The sequence below is a fragment of the Dipodomys merriami genome, unplaced genomic scaffold (genome assembly GCF_024711535.1).
Source record: "Dipodomys merriami isolate MVZ:Mamm:240054 unplaced genomic scaffold, mDipMer1.0.p SCAF_28, whole genome shotgun sequence".
NCBI classification, from domain to species: Eukaryota; Metazoa; Chordata; class Mammalia; order Rodentia; family Heteromyidae; genus Dipodomys; species Dipodomys merriami.
This window is the reverse complement of record NW_027204270.1, coordinates 7,698,734-7,722,835: the sequence shown is the minus strand read 5'-3', so window position 1 is coordinate 7,722,835 and position 24,102 is coordinate 7,698,734. Positions and strand designations below refer to the sequence as shown.

Here is a 24,102-nt window from a genome sequence, read left to right as displayed (position 1 = left end):
CCAGGGACAGTGCTCAGGCCCCGAGTTCAAGCCCCAAGACTGGCAAAAAAGAAAGAAAAAAAGCTAGGTGTGCACTTGTGTTTCAATATAACTGGTCATTTTGAAATTCTAATTATTAATTCAATTCCTTTTTTTTTTTTTTGTCAGTCATGGGGCCTGAACCCTGGGCCTGGGCGCTGTCCCTCAGCTCTTCAGCTGTAGACTAGTGCTCTACCACTTGAGCCACAGCATCTCGTCTGGTTTTCTAGTTGCCGGAGCCTGCCGGCAACGAAAGGGAATCCTGAATTAGAGGGTGAGGATGCGGAAAAATAAAGACATAAGACAAAGGATGGAATCTGGAGGCTGCAGCTCAAGACTACAGCCCCGTTTATTTTTAACTTTCCCTATTATATACTATTAGAAGTCAAGAGGTAACATAAGGTTACCATAGTGCAGAAAAACAAGGAAAATTTTAATAAAAACAAAGTGCAGTAAAAATAAGACAAGGTCAACTGGTAGAAAGTAAAACAAACTCTGCAGACATAGCAAAGCAATCCCGGGCACCTGGAGTTTTTCATGAAAGCCAGTTCCTTGTACATGCCTTCAAGTGAGCACAGGGGTCAAGATGACCTTAGAGCTTTACTGTCGGCTCCCAACATCTAGTGGTTTATCTGGTTTATCGGAGATGAGAGTCTCATGGACTTTCTTGCCTAGGCTGACTTCAAGTCATGATCCTCAGATCTCAGCCTCCTCAGTAGCTAGGATGACAGGTGTGAGCCACCGGCGTCCAGCTTAATTTGAAACTTCTAAGAGCTTTCCGAGGAGATCCCAAACACAACCACCTCACCCCTGCTTGAGAACCCACATGGACCTGAGCCCAAAGAAAGCACTGACCACAGCATTTAGCTGTGAGGGACAGGCTGATCTCCAGGCTAGAGTTGGTCATGCGCTGGAGCCCCTGGCCCAGGGGAGAGAAGGGGAAATCACTCTCTTCTGCTTGAAGGGGAGAGTGCCACCATGGGCAGCTGGCTCTCAGCGCAGGATCCCCAAGCCTGGGCTTGGTTTTCTGAACCGGGCATCCCAGGGCCAGCACAGGGACAGACCTGACAGCTCACAGAGAGGCTTTGGGAGGGATTGTCTTCTGTAAAAAGGCAACTTAAAAGATGCTTTTGCTGGGCCTGTGAATTAACTTTGAAGAGTCCCCAGCTCTCCTGGCATCTGTCATCTCCGTGAGTGCCTTAGCTCCACGAAAAAAGACTCAGGCAAGCATCTGGTGTGGCAAAAACTCAGGAGACACCTTGCTCCTGCGCTGCTCCACCCGATGGGACAGCCATGCTTTCTACTGTGTACCTCCCTCATCTGCGGCTCCCATGCCGAGCCTGGGGGTGCCTGAAAACCGGCTCAGTTCCTCCTACCCTAACAGGTCTTTTCCTTAACGTGCAACCTCCATCACCCGCAGGTCCCTGGGCTGTCTTGAATGACTACACTTCCCAGCTTCCCTTATGGCTGAGCATGCACACACACAGTGGCCCAAACTGTTGTCCAAAATGGACTGTAGTATTTGCTTGCCCTCTATCCGCTAGTTTCAAATTTGTCTTTGCTTTTTTTCTCCGTGTGCCAGGACTCCAGCAGAGCTAAGAGTACAGGCACCAGCTACCTTCTCCCTCAATTTTGAACTCAGCCTTTTGCTTACTCAGTTTGCTTTCTTGGTTACTACTGTTACCTCTCCAATTACACCTCAACTTCACTTGTTTGTTTTCTTTGTTTATTCCTGAGCTTTGCTGTATTCTAGGTATATGTTACAACCACCACTCAAAGTTAAGTTACTCCATTAGCTAGTAGTCTCTACAACCATGCCATTATATGTTACGACCACCACTCAAACTCAAGTTACTCCATGAGCTAGTAGTCTCTACAACCATACCACACCTCAACTTGAGCTTCTTATCCAGTTTTCCTAAAAACAAGGAATACGCAAATACCTCAAGGTCAGCACTAGGCCCTACCAGAGCACAGAACCAGTCTATCTTTAAACATCATGATCAGCCTTGCAAGCACAAGGCCTCAAAAAATTGGTTTAAGACTCAGAGTTGTTCCTCTCCACGGAAATCTTTAGTAAAAGGCGAAAGATTTATACGATCTGAAGAGAAACCAGAGTATGCCTTCTGCAGCTGAGCACTTAGTCCTCGGGTAACCGATAGCCCTAATTCTCTAATGGTGATTATTTTTGCTAAAGAAATAGTGACATGTGCCTTTTTATTCCGAAGACAAACACAAAACCGGAATTCCATTTTTGTGAAAAAAAAATCATTGGAAAGCGAAAGGGAGAATCGAGTAACTTTAAAGTAGGAAATAACTTATGCAATGCATTGTGGGTATGCAAATAAGGCTTCGTTCTCCAGACTCCCGTTTCCGGAAATGCCGTAAAGCGCTCGCGTGACTCCCTGCTAGACCGGCCGCCACCACTAGGGGCAGAGCAGAGCCAGGCCGCGCGGGCTGGGCACCGGAGCCTGGCCCTGGGAGAAAAGTCTAGTTATAAGTTTATAATTGGCGAGCAGGTGGCTTTAGGCCAATTGGTCTCTGCAGGCGGGTTTTTAACCTCTCCGGGAGACACGGAGCGGTTTTCGGAGTGAACGAAGGGGTGTGTCCCCCCGGGCCCCACCTTGGTTTCACCTGGTGCCGCTTTAGGAAGCAGAAACCTCTGGCCTGCTGCAGGCGATGGTGAGCCTCCTGGCGGGCAGGTAGAGAACCGCGTGGGGCGCCTTTCTGCCCAGAGTGGAGGAGGCTTGGGAGAGAAATCCAGGCCTGGGAAGTCCAAGCAGGGAAGAAGCCCCCCACCCCACCCCCATTCGCCCAGTAAAAGGTGGGGCAGGGGGATGGGGGCAGACAGGAAGTGGCGGGCAGGCCAGGCATGGGGGGGAGCGGGGGACATTGACCCAGGCAAAGCCCCCTAGAGTCTCAGCAGGTGTCAGAGGAGAGGGCTGGCTGGGCCCCCCCCCAAGCACCTCCTCCTGTCCTGGGAACCCCCGGGACCTTGTCTGTTCAGCTCCTTGAACTTTATGTGTGTGTTGGGGGATTCGGGGAGAGGAAAGAAAAACACTGAGCAAATCTTGGACAAGTACCTCCAAAATGTCCGGAAACCCACTGCGAGACCTCAAAACCCCCCTCCCCGCGTTCTCCTCCCTCCCCCATGGAGGGTTGATCTGCCCTGTGAGCCCCCACCCCACCCCACCCCGTTCCCCTCCTCCAGTCCCCTCAGCGGCACTCATTCCTGCACTGGAGCGGCGCCCCCATGAGTGGTGGTGAATTGGGGCAGGGTGGCATACGCCTGTAATCCCAGCTGAAGAGGGGCAGGGTGGCATAGGCCTGTAATCCCAGCTGAAGAGGGGCAGGGTGGCATACGCCTGTAATCCCAGCTGCTCAGGAGCAGAGGATGTCCAGTGCCGGGTCCACTCTGGCAAAGGTAAGAGGGCCTAGCTCAGAAATAAGATACAGAGCAGGAGAGAGAGAGGGAAAGCTGGGGGGGACGATAGAGACAGAGACACAGAGAGAGAGGGGAGAGAGAAAGAGGCACTAAGCAAGAGCACAAGGCCCCTAGTTCAAACCTTGCGCGCGCGCGCACGCACACACACACACACACACACACACACACACACACACACACACACACACACACACACACACACACACACACACACACACACACACACACACACACACACACACACCAGCCCCTCCCCGCCTCCAGCAGGGGGCGCTGAAGACCCACTCCTCATCCCAGTTGTAGGCTTGTGGCTTGGTTTAGGAAAGAGCAGCCGGCCATAAGTGAAAAGATAGGGCAGTGACCCCACCCCAGGCCAGGCTGGGGTCTCCCTCTCCCCTACCCCGGCCAGTAGTGGAAGCAGGGGACTCTTCATGGGAGATCTTGGTCTTGGGCTCTGCAGGAGGTGGTCCTCTGATGTGGAATCAGTGGTTCAAATCCACCACTCCCTGTCGGTCTCTTGTTGTTGATGGTGGTGGTGATGTTGGTGATGGTGGTGTGTGTGTGTGTCTGTGTGTCTGTGTGTCTGTGTGTCTGTGTGTGTCGGTCCTGGAGTTGAACTCAGGCCCTAGGCGCTGTCCCTTAGCGTTTTTTTTCACCCTCAGGGCTAGCACTGTTCCACTTGAGCTACTTCTGGCTTTTTTGGTGCTTAATTGGTGATAAGAGTCTCACGGCCTTTCCTACCTGAGCTGGCTTCAGACTGTAAATCCTCAGATCTCAGCCTCCTGAATACCTAGGATTACATGAGTAATCTACCTTCATGAGTGTCTACCTTCTTGGTTTTTTGTTTTGTTTTGCCAATCCTGGGGCTTGAACTCAGGTCCTGGGCACTATCCCTCAGCCCTTCAGCTCAAGGCTAGCGCTCTACCACTTGAGCCACAGCACCACTTCCAGCTTTTTCTGCTTATATGTGGTGCTGAGGAATCAAACCCGGGCCTTATGCATGCAAGGCAAGTACTCTACACTGAGCCACCTTCCCGGCCCTTAAAATAATTTTTATTTATTTTCTGTGTTTATGTGGTACCAAGGAATCGGACCAGGGTCTCATGCATGCTAGGACAGCATTCTACAGCTAAGCCACATTCCTTGTTCCCTCCCCACCCCCCTTTTTTTGTTTTTTGTTTTTTGGTCAGTCATGGGCCTGAACTCTGGCCTGGGCGCTGTCCCTCAGCTCTTCAGCTCAAGGCTAGCACTCTACCACTTGAGCGTCGGCCCCACTTCCTGCTTTTTCTGCTTATGTGGTGCTTAGGAATCGAACCCAGGGCCTCATGCATGCAAGGCAAGTGCTCTACCACCGAGCCACCTTCCCAGCCCCGAACTGCCTTTTTTAAAAGACAAAACACCAGCTTAGTTGGGCACACTCACATCTATAATTCTAGCTACTCAGGAACCTGAGATCTGAGGATCAAGATTCCAAGCTAGCCTGGGCGAGAAAATCTAGGAGACTCTTATCTCCAATTAACAGTAAAAAGCTATAAGCAGAGTCATAATTCAAGTGGTAGAGCACCAGCTTTGAGCAGGGAAAAAAGCCAAGGGAGAGCTAAGGCCGTGAGTTAAGCAATAGTGCCAGCATACACAGACACAGACAGACACACACAGACACACAGACACACACACAGGGGAAGATTTCAATTTAGGTCTCTTGGAAAGGTCAGACAGGGCCCACTGGTAAGTAGGTGCCCAGGGCACCTGGCTCAGGGGCAGCAGAATATTATGGGTTGGGGGGGGAGCCCGTGCAGGGAGAAGGTGGCCTGAGGCTGGACCGGCCCAGGTTGAGGCTTTGGGGTGTGACACTGGGATCCGTCCATCACCAGCACCCCACGTCGTGGACCCTGCGTTTCCGCGTTCCACCACAGTGTCGCAAAGGCCTTCTGTCACATGCCGGCCAGCGCCTCTGCCCTCTGCGTCGGTCTCCACCTCCAGCTTTTGGGGCAGGTGCTGAGGGCTGTAGGCTGCCCTTCTCCACCCTCACCCCGCCGTCCTTTTCATGTATTTAATTTTGTGTCAGTACCTAGGCTTGAATTCAGGGCCTGGGCACAGTCCCTTGGCTTTTGCACTCAAGGCTGGCACTTTACCACTTGAGCCACGGCTCCACTTTGGCTTTTTTGATGGTTCATTGGAGATAAGAGTCTCATGGAAAGCCGGGCGCTGGTGGCTCACGCCTGTCATCCTAGCTACTCAGGAGGCTGAGATCTGAGGATCGCGGTTCAAAGCCAGCCCAGGCAGGAGAGACCGTGAGACTCCTATCTCTAATAAACCACCAGAAAACCGGAAGTGGCGCTGTAGCTCAAGTGGTAGGGCGCTTGCCTTGAGCTGAAGAGCTGAGGGACAGCGCCCAGGCCCAGAGTTCAAACCCCACGACCGACAAAAAAAAAAAAAAAGAGTCTCATGGACTTTTCTGCCTGGGCTGGCTTTGAACTCTGATCCTCAGATCTCAGCCTCTTGGGTAGCTAGGATTACAGGCATGAGCCATGGGTGCCTGGCTAGCTTCTTCCCTTTGTGTCTATGTTGTTGGTGGTCATGGGGCTTGAACTCTGGGCCTGGGCGCTGTCCCTGAACGCTTCACCTCAAGGCTAGCACTCTACTACTTGAGACACAGCACCACTTCTGGTCTTTTCTGTGTATGTGGTGCTGAGGAATCGAACCCAGGGGCTCATGCATGCAAGGCAAGCGCTCTACTGCTGAGCCACCTTCCCAGCCCAAGAATATGGATCCTAAGGCAGCATCTGTGTCCCCTGATGGTGTCCTGGCCACTGATGGCTCAGCCACTGGGCTCCTTAGGCCTCTTGTCCTGCTGCTGAGGATCTGGGCTTGTTACCAGGCCGGGGCTGCTGGCTTTGCCTTCCCAGGTGCGGGCACGCATGACATGCTCATCTGGCTGCTTGGGAAGAGGCTCCCTTGCTGGGTGAGGGCTGGCCCGTGAGCTGTCTTAGCCCCATCATTTCTGGTTGAGGCGTAAGCTCCATCCAGGAATCCCACACTGGGAAGTAGAACTTCAGGGCTGGCTCTATCTGCCCTGTGATCTTAGGCCATTGTAACAACCTCGCTGGTCTGCTTGACTGGAGAATGTGAGCAGAGGCTTCATTGACAGGGGCTTGGGCCAGTACAGAGGCAATGCCGCTGTTAGTTCCTGAGACAGTCGGGTGAGCCCTGGAACGAGCAAAGGGCGGGGGACCATGTGGGCTGAGTTCAAATTTGGGTTCCATCTCTGGGCCACCGCAGGGTTTTTGTTTTTCTTTTTATTGGTCATGGGTCTTGAACTCTGGGCCTGGACGCTGTCCCTCAACTCTTCAGCTCAAAGTGAGCGCTCTACCACGTGAGCCACAGCACCACTTCTGGTTTTCTGGTGGCTAATTGGAGTTAAGAGTCTCACAGACTTTCCTGTCCTGGCTGGCTTTGAACCAGGATCCTCAGATCTCATCCTCCTGAGTAGCTAGGATTACAGGCGTGAGCCACCGGTGCCCAGCCCATAGCAGGGTTTTGAGGACAGCTCATGGCGGCCCTTGACACCACAGCAAACGTCCAGGCTAGCTTCGCAGTGGCCACTGGTGTGACAGGGCCATGGGATTCCGGGGCTCCCCCAGCCTCTCCCCACTCCTCCGGGCAGAAATCAGAGTTGCTGACACAGCCTTGATTTCCAGGGCTGAGACTGGACTCGGATCACCCCAGCATGGAGGAGAGGAGGGAGGGGGGAGGAGGAGGAGGAGGATGGGGAGGAGGAGGAGGAGAGGGGGAAGATGAGGAGGAGTGGGAGGAGGAGGAGGGAGGGGGGAGGAGGAGGAGGATGGGGAGGAGGAGGAGGAGAGGGGGAAGATGAGGAGGAGGGGAGGATGGAGAAGAGGAGGCAGATGGAGGGGAGAGGGAGGATGCTGGGGAGGAGGTGGAGGAGGAAGAGGAGGAGGGGCGGCGGCCCGGGCCTCTGGCGGGCTCCGTTTCCCTGGGAAGGTGGCGGCTCTCCAGAGGTGGGGACACCGGACACTAAAATTAGAGTCTGGTTCCTAAGAAGACCTGGAGCGGGGCGGGCACGTGACTCCGGAGGCCGCGGTCCTGGCCGGTGAGCTCAGCGGGGCGACGGGGCGGACGTGGACGGTGCTGGCTGTGCGTCCCCGCGACCACCAGGAATCCCTGTGACTGCGGCCGGCCCCGGCCCAAGACTGCTCTGCTCATCACGAGGCCAGACTACAGTGCTCCAACCTCAGGGGACAGGGCCGAGGCGCGGGGCCCTCGGGAGGGGGCTGGGGGAGACACAGAGGATCCACACTCGCTGCTTTTCCCTCCCTCCCTCCCTCCCTCCCTCCCTCCCTTCCTTCCTTCCTTCCTTCCTTAGTTGTGGGGCTTGAACTCTGGGCCTGGGCGCTGTCCCTCAGCTCTTCAGCTCAAGGCGAGTGCTCTACCACTTGAGCCACAGCACCACTTCCGGTTTTCTGGTGGTTTATTGGAGATAAGAGTCTCACAGACTTTCCTGCCCAGGCTGGCTTTGAACCGTGATCCTCAGATCTCAGCCTTCTGAGTAGCTAGGATGACAGGCGTGAGCTACTTGCGCCTAGTGTCTGTCTGTCTGTCTTTCTTTCTTTCTTTTCTGTTGTGGGGCTTGAACTATGAGGCTAGCGCTCTACTGCTTGAGTCACAGCACCACTTCCAGCTTTTTCTGTTTATGTGGTGCTGAAGAATCGAACCCAGGGCCTCATGCTTGCCAGGCAAGCACTCTACCACTGAGCCACCTTCCCAGCCTCCTCTCTCTTTCTTGACTTACAGATCCCAGAGGCCAGGGACCTTTGGGTTCCCTTTGTGGAAGGGAACAGGCAACTCAGAACAGGGCGTTCGCAGGGTTGACCGCCTTGGCTGAGCTGAGCCGGGGAGCAGGCCGGGTGGGGCCGGGCCCGGCCTCTCTAGGGGCCTCTGTCCTCGGTGGGCCTGGCCACTCCTCTCCCAGCTTTCCTGGGCTTCCTGGGGGGGGGGCTGGCGTCCTGGAGGGGTGGGGAGGCGGGGGCGCTGCGGACGTGTGCAGTCACCACGCCGCCGGCAGCCCGGCCCGCAGCGGGCTGGCCCCGTGCTGGCCCCGTGCTGGCCAGGTGCTGGTCAGTGCTGGGTGGCAGGCTGGCCCTGCATCACCCGGATGGCACGCGGACAGCATCCAAGGAATGCACCGGAGCTGCTGACAGCACTTGACTTTCCCCGGTGACTTCCTCCAAAGCCATGTGAGGAGAGGCGCGGACACCGGGGGCCTCTCCCCTGCTCAGCCCCGGCTCTGGTCGCAGCCCAGGGGGGACACCCAAGGGGCGCCGGGACTCTTCTCCGCCACGGGTGGAGACCGGGAGGCTGGTGTGGGATCTCGGCCGCTCACAGTACCCGCGGGGTTATGGTGAGGCGCCCGGGCGCCAGGATCGACTGCACAGCCCGTCTCAGTCACAAAACTCCCACTTGACAGATTGGGAAAACTGAGGCCGGGAAGCCCCCGAGTGATGGGCTCAAGGTTCACACAGCTGGTGGGGGTGGGAGAGGTGGGATTCAAATGCGAGCCTGAGCGCTAGCTAACAACTCCCCTACCAGCGCCTACCCTACCTTCTCTCTTCTTCCCATGCTGGGCCTTGAACTCAAGGCCCGAGCTCTGCCCCTGAGCTGCTTGCTTGCTTTAGTTTTTGGATGGTTCTCCGTCCTGAATGGGTGTTATGAGGTCACAGTGTTGCGGGCAGGGCCCCCCGCGCCCCAGCATCTCAGCTGACTGCCTGTGGTCCCCAGAGGAGGAGGGCGGGACTCGCATCCGCTTCCCTGGAGTGCAGCCGTGACTCACTCAGATTCCAGTGCTCGCAGTGCTGGGAGGCAGCAGTGCCGCTCAGGCCCTGGGCGTCAGGGCGTCGCCCTGGGGCTCTCGGCCTGCAGCAGCCCCAGGTGGGCCTGCTACTGGTGAGCAGATGATCTGGCTGCAGGGCATCAGGATGATCACGGTGGAGGCTCCCTGAGTTTCTTTTTTGTTCAAGCCTAGTAGTGCTCTACCACTTGAGCCACAGTGCCACTTTTGGCTGCTTCTTTTTGCTGGTCCTGGGCCTTGAACTCCAGGCCTAGGTGCTGTCCCTAGGCTCCTTTTGCTCAAGGTTAGCACTCACCACTTGACCTATAGAAGCACTTGGTGTGTGTGTGTGTGTGTGTGTGTGTGTGTGTGTGTGTGTGTGTGTGTGTGTGTGTGTGTGTGTGTGATTAATTGGAGATAAAAATCCCATGGACTTTCCTGCCCTGGTTAGCTTCAAACTGTGATCCTCAGATCTCAGCCTCCTGAGTAGCTAGGATTATAGGCATGAGCCATCAGCGCCCAGCCTATATTATTATTATTATTATTATTATTATTATTATTATTATTTTGTTGTTTCCAGAACTTGGACTCAGGCTTGCGCTCTCCCTTAACTTTCTTTCTCATGGCTGGTGCTCTACCACATGAGTTGCAATTACAGTCTGGCATTTTGTTGATTAACGATAGCTAAAGCCTTTTGGATTTTTCTGCCCAGGCTAGCTTAGAACCGTGATTCTCCAGATGTCGGCCTCTTGAGCAGCTAGGATCACAGATGACCTACCAGTACCCAGCTTAGAGACCCAGTGTAGCCCATCACAAGGACCTTGGGCATGCCTCAATTTCCTGATCTGTCAAATGGGGCTGGTAATGGTCCTGTCCTCCCTCTGGCAGCCACATCGTGGAAATATGGCGAGGAAGAAGCACTGAGCCCAGGTCAGAGTTGGTGCCCAGGAAATGACCACTGTAGAGACGTGTGTCCTTTCTAGAACAAGCATATCCAGGGTACCGGCATCAGGACATAGTAATCCTATACCTATAATCCCACACCTGTCATCCTAGCTACTTAGGAGGCTGAGATCTGAGGATCACCAATCAAGGTCAGCCCAGGCAGGAAAGTCTGTGAGACTCTGATCTCCAGTAAACCACCAAAAAAAACAGAAGTGGTGCTCTGGCTCAAGTGGTAGAGCACTTGCCTTGAGCTGAAGAGCTGAGGGACAGCGCCCAAGCCCAGAGTTCAAGCCCCACAACCGACAACAACAACAACACAAAGAGTCTTATAGACTTTCCTGCCAGCTCTGGCTTTGAACCAAGATCTTTGAATCAGCCTCCTGAGTAGCTAGGATTACAGGTATGAGATTCTGATGCCCAGCTTTGGATTGGCTTTTGCATCCCTGAGGGAGAGGCATTTAGAGGCCCAAGTGTGATTCAGATGAGAACACCATCACCTTTGTTGTTATTGGTCAGCGAGTTTGAACTCAGGGCCTGGCACCGTTCCTGAGTGTTTGTGCTCAAGCCACAGCGCCACTTTGAGTTTTCTGGTGGTTAATTGGAGATAAAACTCTCACAATTTCCTGCTGAGGCCGGCTTTAAACTAAGGTCCTCAGATCTCAGCCTCCTGAGTAGCTGGGATTACAGGCGTGAGCCAAAAGCACCTGGCTTGCCACTTGTTTTTCTGTACCACCGTGGTGATGATATTTCAGACATCGCCAGTGTTTTCCAGCTTTGCCAGACGCCTTAGGGAGGACCCCGAGGCTGCTGAGCGCCCCCACGACAAAGAGCAATTGGGGTTCACTCCTTTCCAGTGGTCACACGCAGACGCTGCGGGGAACCAGGAACTCAGTGGGGAAATACTTCTTCCCCATCCGGCCAGGGCCAGGGTGGACGCTGCGGGTCGTGTCAAGGTGGCCGAGCTGGGCTGTAAACAGACAGCAGGAAGCTCAGAGCGGTGGACAGGAGAAAGGATGGGCAGAGCAGGCGCCGGCCGGGCACGTGCTGACAGCTGACAGCTCCGGCTTATCCAGGCCTAGAGGCCCGGCTCAGCGCTCCGGCCGCAGGGCTTTATCAGCTGTGGAGTGACAGAGTTCAATCCTGTGGCTGCGGCAGGCGCTGACAGTCAGAAGCTGGGAGGAGACAGAGTCTCTCCTGGCCCGCCAGCTCCCCGCCGCAGGGAGGCTGGACAGGAAGACACAGCGGGGAGGAGCTGAGCCTCAGGGCTGGATTTTCCTTTTTTTTTTTTTCTCATCAAAGACTTTGTTTTGTATGCTGATACTGGGACTTGAACTCAGGGCCTCTTGTGTAGCGTTTTTTGCTCACGGCTAGTGCTCTACCACTTGAACCACACCTTCCCTTCTTGATTTTGGCTGGTTCATTAGAGAGAAGAGTCTCCATAGATTTGTCTGCCTGGGCTGGCTTGGAACCAAGACCCTCCAGACCTCAGCTTCCTAAGTGGCCAGGATGACAGATGTGAGCCGCTGGCTCCCAGCCTATCAAAGATTGTTTGCAAGCAGGTACCAGGGCAGTAGCTCATACCTGTAATCCTAGCTATTCAGGAGGCTGAGATCTGAGGATCTTGGTTTGAAGCCAAACCCCGGCAGGAAAGTGTGAGGATTGATTGATTGATTGATATTTATGTATGTCAGTTCTAAGGCTTGCACTCTGGGCCTGGGCGCTGTCCCTCAGCTCAACTTGAGTCACAGCACCTCTTCCAGTTTTCTGGTGGTTCATTGGCGATAAGAGTCTCATGGACTTTCCTGCCTGGGCTGGCTTTGAACCACGATCCTCAGATCTCAGCCTCCTGAGTAGCTAGGATTACAAGTGTGGGATTACAGGTACAGGATTCTCCAAGAAACCACCAAGAGAGCTGGAAGTGGAGCTCAAGTGGTAGAGCACGAGCCTTGAGTACAAAAGCTTAAGGACAGCACCTAGGCTCTGAGTTCAAGCCCTAGTATCAGCAGAGAGAGGAGACAGGCAGGGAGGTGGAGGGGAAAGGGGGAAGGGAGGATGGAGGGGAGGGAAGAGGAGAGGGAGAAAATGTTGGTGCTGAACTGCACGTTAGCACATTAGTCACTAAAGGACTTGTCTGTTTTCAGACTGATCTCATTTTCCCAAGAGGCACAGGAAATGAAGTTCTCTGAGGACTTCTGATTCCTCGGCTGCCACTAGCAGCAGGAAATGGTGAGGGAGGACAATGACCTTTTGCCTAGAGCCCCAGCCCGGGGCTGGGCTGCACCAACTCCATTTTGTCCCCAGCTGGCTCTGTTTTCCCTTCTTCCAGCTTTGCTTCTCTCTGGAAGTCACCAGGACTTTATCACCCATGTGTAGGGTGAGACAATTCATTTATTTCCCCAACCCCCCCCCCTCCAGAAAGACTTTCTTATCATGATGAGCTCATAGGACAAAGCCACTCATGATCATCCCACCAATAAAAACCTATCAGGGCTGGGAAGGTGGCTCAGTGGTAGAGCGCTTGCCTTGCATGCCTGAGGCTCTGGGTTCGATTCCTCAGCACCACATAAGAAAAAAGAAAAAAGCCAGAAGTGGTGCTGTGGCTCAAATGGTAGAGCGTTAGCCTTGAGCTGAAGAGCGCAGGGACAGCACCCAGACCCAGAGTTCAGGCCCCATGACCGACCAAAAAAACCAAAAGTCTCATGGACTTTCCTGCCCGGGCTGGCTTTGAACCTTTATCCTCAGATCTCAGCCTCCTGAGTAGCTAAGATTATAGGCCCAAGCCACTGGCACCAAGCCATGCCTGCATTTGCTCACCCTCCTCCATTTCTGTGCCTGCCTCGGCCCCTAAAAATAAAACAATAATACCCTAAAAATAAAACAATAAAACTAACAATAACAACAACAATAAAATCATCGTTTCCATTTCCTGGAATTCATTTTGATGAAGAGTATTTTTAAATATTCAGGGGAGTTACACCTTTGTGTTCCTCTGCTAAGCGCATCCTCCGTTGGTCTCACTGTGTGTGGATGCCTAGAGGCCTGTACAATTTGTCCTGTCCCAGTGCATTTTAGATCTAGCTTTCACATAGGAGAGAAAACATGCACAGCTTGTCTCTCTGAGGTTGGCTTACTTCACTTAACATGACTTGTTCTCGGTCCATCCATTTCCCTGCAAATGACATAACCTTACTCTTTCTAATGGATGAGTAAAATTCCATTGTGTTTAGGTCCCACGTTTTTGGATCCACTCATCTCTTGCGGGGCTCTGAGCTGTTTCCCTGGCTTGGCTATTGTGAGTAGTGCAGCAGTGAACATGTTTGTGCAGCTGTCTTCATATCCTGGTTCATAATGCTCAGGGCAGATGCCCAGGAGTGGAATGGCTGGGTCATGGGGAAGGTCTATGTTGAACCTCCCGACTGCTGTCCAGAGTGGTTGTACTCACGTACATGCCCACCAGCGGTGCAGTAGTATTCCTTTTCCCCATATCCCCGCCAACATTTGTTGTTGGATTTCATGATGCTGGCCAATCTAAAACTGGGTGAGATGAAAAGTCAGAGTAGTTTTAGTTTGCATTTCCTTTATGGCTAGGGAAGATGAGCATTTCCTCCTGTGTTTCTTTGCCATTCTTACCTCTGCTGAGCAGTCTCTCCTTAGCTCCTTTGCCATTTAGTGGATAGTTTCTTAGCTTTGGGAGGGGTTCTTTTTCTTTTCCTTCCTGCCTTCCTGCCTTCCTTTCTTTTCTCTCTTTCTCCCTCCCTCCCTCTCCCTTCCCTTCCCTCCCTCCCTCTCTGTCTCTGTCTCTCTGTCTCTCTCTCTCTCTCTTTTTCTTTCTTTCTTTCTTTTCTTTTCTTTCTTTTTTTTTTTTTTTGGGGTCCGGTCATGGGGCCTGAACTCTGGGCCTGGGCGCTGTCCCTCAGCTCTTCAGCTCAAGGCTAGCGCTCTACCACTTGAGCCATAGTGCCACTTCTGGCTTTTTTCTTTTTGCTTATGTGGTGCTGAGGAATCGAACCCAGGGCCTCAGGCATGCAAGGCAAGCGTTCTACCTCTGAGCCACCTTGCCAGCCCCTTTCTTTCTTTCTTTCTTTCTTTCTTTCTTTCTTTCTTTCTTTCTTTCTTTCTTTCTTTCTTTCTTTCTTTCTTTCTTTCTTTTCTTCTTTCGTCAGTTGTGGGGCTTGAATTCTGGGCCTGGGTGCTGTCCCTCAGTTCTTCAGCTCAAGGTGAGTGCTCTACTACTTGAGCCATAGCACCACTTCTGTTTTTCTGGTGGTTTATTTGGGATAAAGAGTTTCGTGGACTTTTCCTGCCTGGGCTGGCTTTGAACCACGATCCTCAGATCTCAGCCTCTGAGTAGCTAGGATTATAGGTGTAAGCCACTGGTGCCCGGTGAGGTTAGCTTCTTGAGCTCCTGCTATATTTTGGGTATTAGGCCTTTGTTGAATGCATTGCTGGTGAAGATCTCCCAGTCTGCTTAGGCAACCAGCCTTGGGCAGCCAGGAACTAGGCCCGCTCTTCCTCGGGCCTGCCTTCCACCCTCCAGTCCTCTGTTGAAATGCTCTTTCCTGGAATGATGTTCCAGATGCAGTGTGGCCAATATAAGGCATGGGAAGAGCAGGCAGAGCACGACAGCAAAACAGGAAACAGAAAAATCAGATGCCAGGGGCTCATGCCTGTAATCACACCACACTACTCGGGAGGCTGAGGTCTGAGGATGGAGGTTTAAAGCCAGACTAGGCAGAAGACCCTGCAAGACCCTTATGCGCTTAAAGGGAATTAACCACCAAAAATGTGGAATGGAGCTCGTGGTCCAGTCTTAGCCTTGATTGAAAAAGCCAAGCATGAGCACAAGGCCCTGAGTTCAAGTCCTTGTCCCAGCGCACGCGTGTGTGCGCGCACACACACACACACACACACTCACTGGAGGAAAGAAAGAAGTCTTGTACTACAGCAAATGATGTCCCTCAAATTTGTGTCTGCCCAGAACCTCTGTGTGTGGCCTTGCCTGTAAGCAGGACCTCTGCAGTTAGTTAGACTGAGACTGAGTTGAGGCGAGGTCCCCGGAACCTGGTGGTTCATTGGAGATAAGAATGTCCTTGGGGGCTGGGAAGGTGGCTCAGTGGTAGAGCGCTTGCCTTGCATGCATGAGGCCCTGAGTTCAATTCCTCAGCACCACATTAGCAAAAAGAAAAAAAGCCGGAAGTGGTGCTGTGGCTCAAGTGGTAGAGCACTCGCCTTGAGCTGAAGAGCTGAGGGACAGCAGCCCAGGCCCAGAGTTCAGGCCCCACGACTGAACCAAAAAAAAAAAAAAAAAAGATTGTCCTTGGTTCGAGCGCCAGTGGCTCACACCTGTAATCCTAGCTACTCAGGAGGCTGAGATCTGAGGATCACAGTTCAAAGCCAGCCTGGGCAAGAAAGTCCGTGAGACTCTTATCTCCAATAAACCATTAGAAAACTGAAAGTGGCGCTGTGGCTCAGGCGGTAGAGCACTTGCCTTGAGCTGACGCGCTGAAGGACAGCGCCCAGGCCCAGAGTTCAAGGCCCATGACCAAAAAAAAAAGAAAAAAAGAAAAAAAAGAATGTCACCAACTTTCCTGCCCCAGGCTGGCTTCGAACCACAATCCTCAGATTCAGCCTCCTGAGTAGCTAGGGTTACAGGTATGAGCTACCGGCGCCTGGTGTCCATTCAACAACTCTATTTATTGAGTGCCTACTGTATGCCAGGCGCTGTCTGAGCGCTGGGGTCATAGCAGGTACAAGGAATTCAGGACCTTTCCTTCCTAGAGCCTGAGACCCTCCAATCTGTCTTCAGTTTTGTGGCCCTCCCAACAACCAGAGATTTTGTACCCCATAAAGTGCTTTCTTTCATTTCCTCTTCTACCCTCAAGGGGAAGAGAGAACAGAGAGAGAGAGAGACAGAGAGAGAGAGAGAGAGAGAGAGAGAGAGCGCTTTCCTGGTGAAACTGGCAGGAAGTCTGCCCCAAACTGGCACAGGCAGAGGGGGGCTCTGGGGATGGGGCTGGCATCCGGAAGCCTGGCCTTCCCTTGGAGCGGGCAGCAGGTGACGGGGTGTGGAGCCACTGCCGGGTGCCAGGCGGGAGGCCGCGGGGGAGGCTGGCTGCTTGGAGGAATGGCAGGAAGTGCTCTCTCCCAAAAGCCCTGCGTCTCCTGAAATGGAGACATGGTCCCTTCGCCGGCCCTGCCCGTGTCTCCCCGAGGCCCAGGGCGGGGCGGTCATGGGGCCTCGTCCGGGACACCCGGCCCTGCTCTGGTACATCTTGTCCTCCTCTGAAAGAGCTCTATTAATACCCTGCGTGGACATTCAGGACAGCCATTCATGATCTCTGTCCTCACGTGTGTCCCCAGTCCAGGCCATTCATGAGCGTGAGCCTGATCTTGGGGCCTGCCTGCCTCCACCCCTCACCCCTGCACATCAGGGATCCTGACACCATGAACTGTCCAGAGAGCCCAGGCGCCAGTGGCTCACGCCTGTCATCCCGGCTGCTCAGAAAGCTGAGATCTGAGGATCCAGGGTGAAAGACTTTCCAGGCAGGAAAGTCTGTGAGCCTTTTATCTCCAATGAACCAGCCAAAAGCTACATGTGGAACTGTGGTTCAAGTGGTAGATACCAGCCTTGAGCAAGAAAGCTAAGGGGTAGTGTCTAGGCCGAGTTCAAGCCCCAGTACCAGCATGCGTGTGTTCACACATGCACGCATGCACGTGGTCACGTCCTAATTTTTTTTTTTTTAGTTGGTCGTGGGGCTTGAACTCTGGGCCTGGGCGCTGTCCCTCAGCTCTTCAGCTCAAGGCTAGCTCTCTACCACTTGAGCCACAGTACCACTTCTGGCTTTTTCAGATCTCAGACTCCAGCATGGCTGGGATCCCCAGTGTGAGCCACCAGCACCCGGATGGACTAGAACTGGCCACCCAGGAGGAGGATGGGAGGATGGCCATTGCCTTCCCTGGGGAACAGGCTATGTGTGCTCAGGTCTCATGGGCGCCCCCTCCTGGCCACACGCAGGTACTCCCTACCCATCTGAAGGCATGGACTGGGTCCTGCAGGGCAGCCATTCCACCCGCCAGGCTGAGGATCTGGGTTCAAAGTCAGTCCAGGCAGACAAATCTTCAGATTCATCTCCAGATAACTGGCAGAGAGCCAGAAATAGAGATGTGGCTCAAGGGACAGAGCAACGGCCTTGAATGGAAAAGCTAAGTAAGAGCTTCAGGCCCCAAGTTGAAGCCCCAGTACCTTTCTCCACCATTTCAGGCTAACTGGGACCAACCTCTTCATATGAATAAACTCACTTAGGCCTCGTGGGGAGACGTCTGGGTGCCCAATTTGGGCAGATGAAACTGGAAGTCAAACTTTAGGCTTTCTACTTCCTCTACCTGTCCCTCCAACCCTCAGTGCTCTCCTGCCGACTGGACTTAAAGAAAAACACAGAAGACACCACCAACAAAGCCACACTTCCGCCGGGCACGGTGGCTCATGCCTGTAATCCTAGCTACTCAGGAGGCTGAGATCTGAGGATCATAGTTCAAAGCCAGCCTGGGCAGGAAATTCTGTAAGACTCTTATCTCCAATAAACCACTAGAAAACTGGCAGTGGCGCTGTGGCTCAAGTAGTAGAGTGCTAGTCTTGAGCTGAAGAGCGCAGGGACAGCGCCCAAGCCCAGAGTCCAAGCCCCATGACTGACAAAAAAAAAAAAAAAGAAGAAGCAGCCACGCTCCGGCTCTTTCTGTCTGCTCTTGCAGCTCTTTTGGAAAGCTAGTTATTAAGAATATTTTCTACTTTTCTTTTCTTTTTTTTTTTAATTTAATTTAATTTTATTTGTGAACATACTGTACAGAGGAGTTACAATTACATGGGCAGAATAATGCGTACATTTCTTACCAAGCATTGCAGCCTCCTCCTTTGTTTATCCTTCATATCCCTTCCCAGCCTCCCCCCTCCCTTCTTTTTTTTTTTTTTTTTGTCAGCATTCAGAGGACTCACAAGCACGGCAAGAGATGAGAGCTAAATGAGAAAATGTTCAGAACATTCTGAGAGCTGAGACTGCCACCCAGGGCAGAGACGGCGGCTTCTCCCAAACAAGACAGGCAGTTCTGAGAACAAGGCGGGCTGTCCCTCCCGGGCACTGCTGGGGAAGAAGGTGGGAAATGGAAGTGACAGAAAGCTAACTTAATGAAGTTGGTTTAGTCAGCCCAGGACAATTTGAAAGTCCAAAGTAATCTAGCTTCAAGTACTGCTGGATCCAGGGACTTCTAGCATGCCATCAGAATGTCAGTTATGGGGTCAATATAGGTAGAATCCCTTCTTAGAAGATTATGGCAATGGAAGAGGGGGGAAGGAGAGAAGGGGAGAGGGAAAAAGGGAAGAGAGAGAAAGAGAGAGATCATTCATTGGCTTTTCCTTTCCTTCCCCAGGCTTCATAGACATTCTTTCTCTCTTCTTCATTCACAGCCAGTGGTTCATTCCTGTAATCCTAGCTACTCAGGAATCTGAGATCTGAGGATCACAGTTCAAAGCCAGCCCAGGTAGGGAAGTCTGTGAGACTCTTGTGTCCAATTAACTTGAAAAAACTGACAAGAAGGGTCATGTGGTAGAGTACTGGCATGCGTGTGTGTGCACACACACAGGTAGATTAATTCATGTGAACTTAGTTTCTTTGTCTGAAAAATGAGGAATAATAGTGGTACTTTTTCATTCAATGTCTTTCAGATGCTAACATACACGTGTGTGTGTGTGTGTGTGTGTGTGTGTGTGTGTGTGTGTGTGTGTGTGCTGGCCTGGTGGTCTTGAGTATTGTCCCTGAGCATTTTTTTTTTTTTGTCGGTCATGGGGCTTGAACTCTGGGCCTGGGCGCTGTTCCTCAGCTCTTCAGCTCAAGGCTAGCACTCTACCACTTGGGCTACAGCGCCACTTCCAGTTTTCTGGTGGTTTATTGGAGATAGGAGTCTCATGATCTTTCCTGCCTGGGCTGGCTTTGAACCTCGATCCTCAGATCTCAACTTTCTTTTTTTATTTTTATTTATTTATTTATTTATCTATTTCAGATCTCAGCCTCCTGAGTAGCTAGGATTACAGGCGTGAGCCACCAGCGCCCGGCCCTGAACATTTTTTTTTTTTTTTTTTTTGCTCTAAGCTAGTGCTCTGCCACTTGAGTCATAGCTCTACTTCTAGCTTTTTGCTGGTAATTGGAGACAAGAGTCTCATAGACTGCCTGGGCTGGGTTCAAACCATGATCCTCATATCTCAGCCTTTTAAGTAGCTAGGATTACAGATGTGAGCCATCAGCACCTGACAGAAGCTCTTTTTTTTTTTTTTTTTTTTTTTGGCCAGTTCTGGGACTTGAACTCAGAGCCTGAGCACTGTCCCTGAGCTTCTTTTGCTCAAGGCTACTAGCACTCTACCACTTGAGCCACAGCACCACTTCTGGCTGTTTCTATGTATGGGCTCCCCTGGGGCTTCATGCGCGCTAGGCAAGCATTCTACTGCTAAGCCACAGTCCTGGCTCCAGATGCTAATTTTTTAAGTTACGATTTTCTTAGAGGGTCCGCTTTTTCTTGCCACTTCCTTGCCCATCTCTGCCCAACCCATCTCTCTTTAGTTCTCCACCGCTGCCACGTGCTTTGTTAACACAAATTCTCTGGAAGGGATGGTGAGGTCAGGTTTGATTTTTTTGGGGGGGGGGGGGGCTCCGGTTGTGGGGCCTGAACTCTGGGCCTGGGCACTGTCCCTCAGCTCTTCAGCTCAAGGCTAGTGCTCTACCACTTGAGCCACAGCACCACTTCCGGCTTTTTTCTTTTTGCTTATGTGGTGCTGAGGAATCGAACCCAGGGCCTCATGCTTGCAAGGCAAGCGCTCTACCACTGAGCCACCTTCCCAGCTCCAGGTTTGATTTTTTTAAGGGGTATATCTTCTGTGTCTCTTCCTTTTTTTTTTTTTTTTTTTGTTGGTCATGGGGCTTGAACTCTGGCCTGGGCACTTTCCCTCAGCTCTTCAGCTCAAGTCTAGTGTCCTACCACTTGAACCATAACACCACTTCTCGCTTTTTCTGCTTATGTGGTGCTGAGGAATCGAACCCAGGGCTTTATGCATATGAGGCGAGCACTCTACCTCTGAGCCACTTTCCCAGCCCCTGGCTTCATTAAAAATGTGTATATTTATTTAATGAAAACCAGATCTTTATGTAGCCCAGGCTTGGCCTCCAGCTCCCCATCCTCCTGCTTCAGCCTCCCAAGTGCTGGGATTACAGGTGGGCATCACCACAACTAGCTCGTAGCCTCATTTCTAATTACAGATGGGAAGCCCAGGCCTAACTGGGGTCTTGGGTGTCTAGGGGTAGGAAGGGCTATTGGCGTCCCAGAGAGAGCCATCCCTTCCAATTCCACTGAGAGTTTGGCTGGGGGTGGGGGGGGGAAGGGAGGAGAGGCTGGCATGTGGAAGGCCTCCTGAATGACCTCATCTCCAGGCTGTGCTGTCAGAATTCCAGTCAAATCAGTAAGGGGCAGAAGGGTCAGTATTCTACAAGTCCTTGGTCATCCTCTGGCTGTAATCAGTTGACCTTGGAGAGGGTCACAGCACGTGGTCAGGGACAGCAGGGTGAGGTCCCAGTGCTGTTTTGCCCCCTTCGCAGCACATGGGTCTCTCTGGCCTGACAATCTGGTGGGGAGATGGAGATCTTCAGAGTTTGTGCCAAGTTCGCTCGGGGCGGTCAGCACCATGGACAGCGCCATGCGGGGCAGGAGCAAACCTGGGGCTGGCTGAGTGAGGGGCGCCTTCCAAACGGGCCAGGGACCCAGCACCCGTGGCTCACACCTGTTATCCTAGCTACTCAGGAGGCCGAGAGCTGAGGATCACGGTCCAAAGCCAGCCCGGACAGGAAAGTCTGTGAGAGGTTTATCTCCAGTTAACCACCGAAAAAACCGGTGGCTCAAAGTGGCAGAGTGTTAGCCTTGAGCCAAAAGAGCTCAGGGACGGTGTCCAGGCCCTGAGTTCAAGCCCCATGACTGACAGAAACACAAACCTACAAAACCACACTCACTGGGAGGGGAGACAGACGGGTGGTAGAAGGTGTTGGCTGGGGCTGTGGTGAATGAGTCACCCCCTGCACCCCCACACTCCCGTTGTTCCTGGGAACCCCTGGGGTGCTCCCCGCCACTCCAAGCTATGGTTAGGGTAGGAAGAACAGGGAGAAAATGCCACAGAGAGGCCCCCGGATTTCTGCAGGAAAAGAAGCAAGAGATGGAGGAGCCCTGTCCCTTCCTCCCTCCCCCCCAGCCCAGCCCAGCCCATTTCTATACAAGGCCTGATCGCCCCAGCCGCCACCCCCGGCCCACAGTGCTCCTCGCAGTCGGGCCTGGAGTGGTGCATTCTCAGGGCCTGAGCTCAGCCTGCGGGAATGTGGCTGATAAATCAGAGATAACTCCCCCTCCCCTCCAGGAAAGGGCTGGCCGATGCACAGACCTGCAATAAAAGGGCTGCAGCCCGCCCTGAGAAGTTGGAAGAAGACACAGGGGTCCTGGGACCAGCCAGCACAGCCCTCCCGCAACATGGGCCTCTCCACATCGGCGCCCTCTGTGGCCATCCTGCTGCTCCTGTTCTTGTCCTGGATGCCTCTGGGAGGCCGGTCTCACCCTCTGGTGGCCTCTGGCCAGGACTCAGAGCTGTGGGAAATCCAGGTGAGCCCAGAGGGATCGTGGAGGACTGGCCTGGGACTGACTCCCTCTTAAGCAATGGGAGGGGCGGGGCAGCCCAAGGGTGTGGTGCTGAGGCCCCCAGCTCCCTCGCCCACCACAGGAGCTGCTGGATCGTTTGAGGAGCCAGGTCTCATCCAAGACGGAGGCCAAGCTGATGGCCGTGGAACCTCTCCAACAATCCCAAGGCCCCTCGGGATCCGGGGAGGCCGCCCTGGACGGTCACCTTGGGCACAGAGGAAGCCCCTACCGGGCCTTGCGGGGGCTGAAGGTATCTAAGAAGGTGTTCAGCTCAAGCTGCTTCGGGCAGAGGATAGACCGGATCAGTGCTGCCACTGGGCTGGGCTGTAATGGTGAGTGTCCACCGGGTGCTACTCCCAGGCCTGACCTCCCAGGGTGGGAAACCTTCAGAAAATAGGACGCAGGCCCCACCTACCTTCTGCCATCCCTCTCCGGCTTCCTGTCCTCAGAAGGGACAGAGCTCTGCAGGGGGTGTCTAGCCACTGCCTGGCACGCTCGTCCGTGGAGGAGAAAGACTCCCCTATTTTCCCTCTCCACGTCTGCTAAATTGTCTAGATCCTCAAAAGCCGAGAGCCAAGATCATCAAGGAATCCCATTTCACAGCGAGGATTCCACGAAGGGCCGAGAGATGAGTCACTGTAGAGCCTTGAGCACCAAGATCAGCTGGGGCACCCGGGGCTGGTGGCACACACGGGGAATCCCAGCTACTCAGGAGGCTGAGATCTGAGGATCTCGGTTCAAAGCCAGCCCTGGCAGGAGAAAGTCCGAGAGACTCTTTTCTCCAATTAACCACTACCACCACCAACAAAAAAATCCCCAAACAAACCAGAAGTAGAGGTGTGGCATAAGTGAAGGAAAGAGTTCATGGAGGATGCAAGGCCCTGAGTTCAAGCCCCACCGCACACGCACACACACACACACACACACACAGATCAGCTTGGGGTAAAGGATGTACAAGAGAATCTCAGCTTCTGCCTCAGTTTCCGCCCCCAGAGGCTCTTCTCACCCTCTCTTTTCCCCCCCACAGTGCTGAAGCGGAATTAGGCGAAGTGCTGGTTGCACACGTAGGCTTCTGACTCTGGAGAGGCTCCTGCTCCATCCCTGCCCGGTTTGAGCCAGGACACACGCCCACCCTTTGAATCAACTTCCTATTTATTTTTATTTATTTATTTATGTATTTATTTGTCTGTTTTCTACTGGATGATTTCTTACCTTGGAGCACAAACTTTTCCACAGTGAAATAAAGTCAGCATCACAAACCTTTTTTTTTTTCTACTTGAAATGGATGTTTCTGTGTATACAAAAAGCCCTTAATAAGCTGGGTGACAGTGGCTCACGCCTGTAATCCTAGCTACTCAGGAGGCTGAGATCTGAGGATCGCGGTTCAAAGCCAGCCCGAGCAGGAAAGCCTGTGAGATTCCTATCTCCAATAAACCACTAGAAAACCGGAAGTGGCGCTGTAGCTCCAGGGATAGAGCACTCGCCTTGAGCTGAAGAGCTGAGGGACAGCGCCCAGGCCCAGAGTTCAAGCCCCACGACTGGGCCCCCCCCCCCAAAAAAGAGAGAGAGGGCTGGGAAGGTGGCTCAGTGGTAGAGCGCTTGCCTTGCATGATGAGGCCCTGGGTTCGATTCCTCAGCACCACATAAGCAAAAAGAAAAAAGCTGAAAGTGGTGCTGTGGCTCAAGTGGTAGAGCGCTAGCCTTGAACTGAAGAGCTGAGGGACAGCGCCCAGGCCCAGAGTTCATGCTCCATGACTGGACCCCCCCCCCCCAAAAAAAAAAAAGGAAAGAAAAGAAAAAAAGAAAGAAGGAAGGAAGGAAAGAAAGAGAAAAAGAAAAAAATGAGCTGGATGCCGTTGGCTCAGCCCTGTTATCCTAGCTGCCCAGGAGGCTGAGATCTGAGGATTGTGGTTCAAAGCCAGCTCAGGCAGGAAAGCCCATGAGACTGTCATCTTCAATTAACCACAGAAAGCTGGAAGTGGGGGCTGGGAAGGTGGCTCAGTGGTAGAGTGCTTGCCTTGCATGCCTGAGGCCCTGGGTTCAATTCCTCAGCACCACATAAGCAAAAAGAAAAAAGCCGGAAGTGGCGCTGTGGCTCAAGTGGTAGAGTGCTAGCCTTGAGCTGAAGAGCTGA

General features: G+C 53.0%; 1 protein-coding gene and 1 non-coding gene across 2 annotated transcripts; one reads left to right on the top strand and one right to left on the bottom strand.

The window, feature by feature from the left end:
- Nucleotides 1-2,023: 2,023 nt before the first annotated feature.
- LOC138838491 (U5 spliceosomal RNA) lies at nucleotides 2,024-2,139 on the bottom strand. Its single transcript, XR_011375628.1, has one exon. It is a non-coding gene; the product is annotated as a U5 spliceosomal RNA (small nuclear RNA).
- Nucleotides 2,140-7,565: 5,426 nt separating this feature from the next.
- Nppb (natriuretic peptide B) lies at nucleotides 7,566-23,231 on the top strand. The gene is made up of 4 exons (XM_070036948.1): nucleotides 7,566-7,574; nucleotides 21,694-21,932; nucleotides 22,051-22,300; nucleotides 22,996-23,231. Exons 2-4 carry the CDS (start codon nucleotides 21,708-21,710, stop codon nucleotides 23,010-23,012), a joined length of 492 nt encoding a protein of 163 aa, XP_069893049.1. The 5' UTR covers nucleotides 7,566-7,574; nucleotides 21,694-21,707; the 3' UTR covers nucleotides 23,013-23,231.
- Nucleotides 23,232-24,102: the final 871 nt, after the last annotated feature.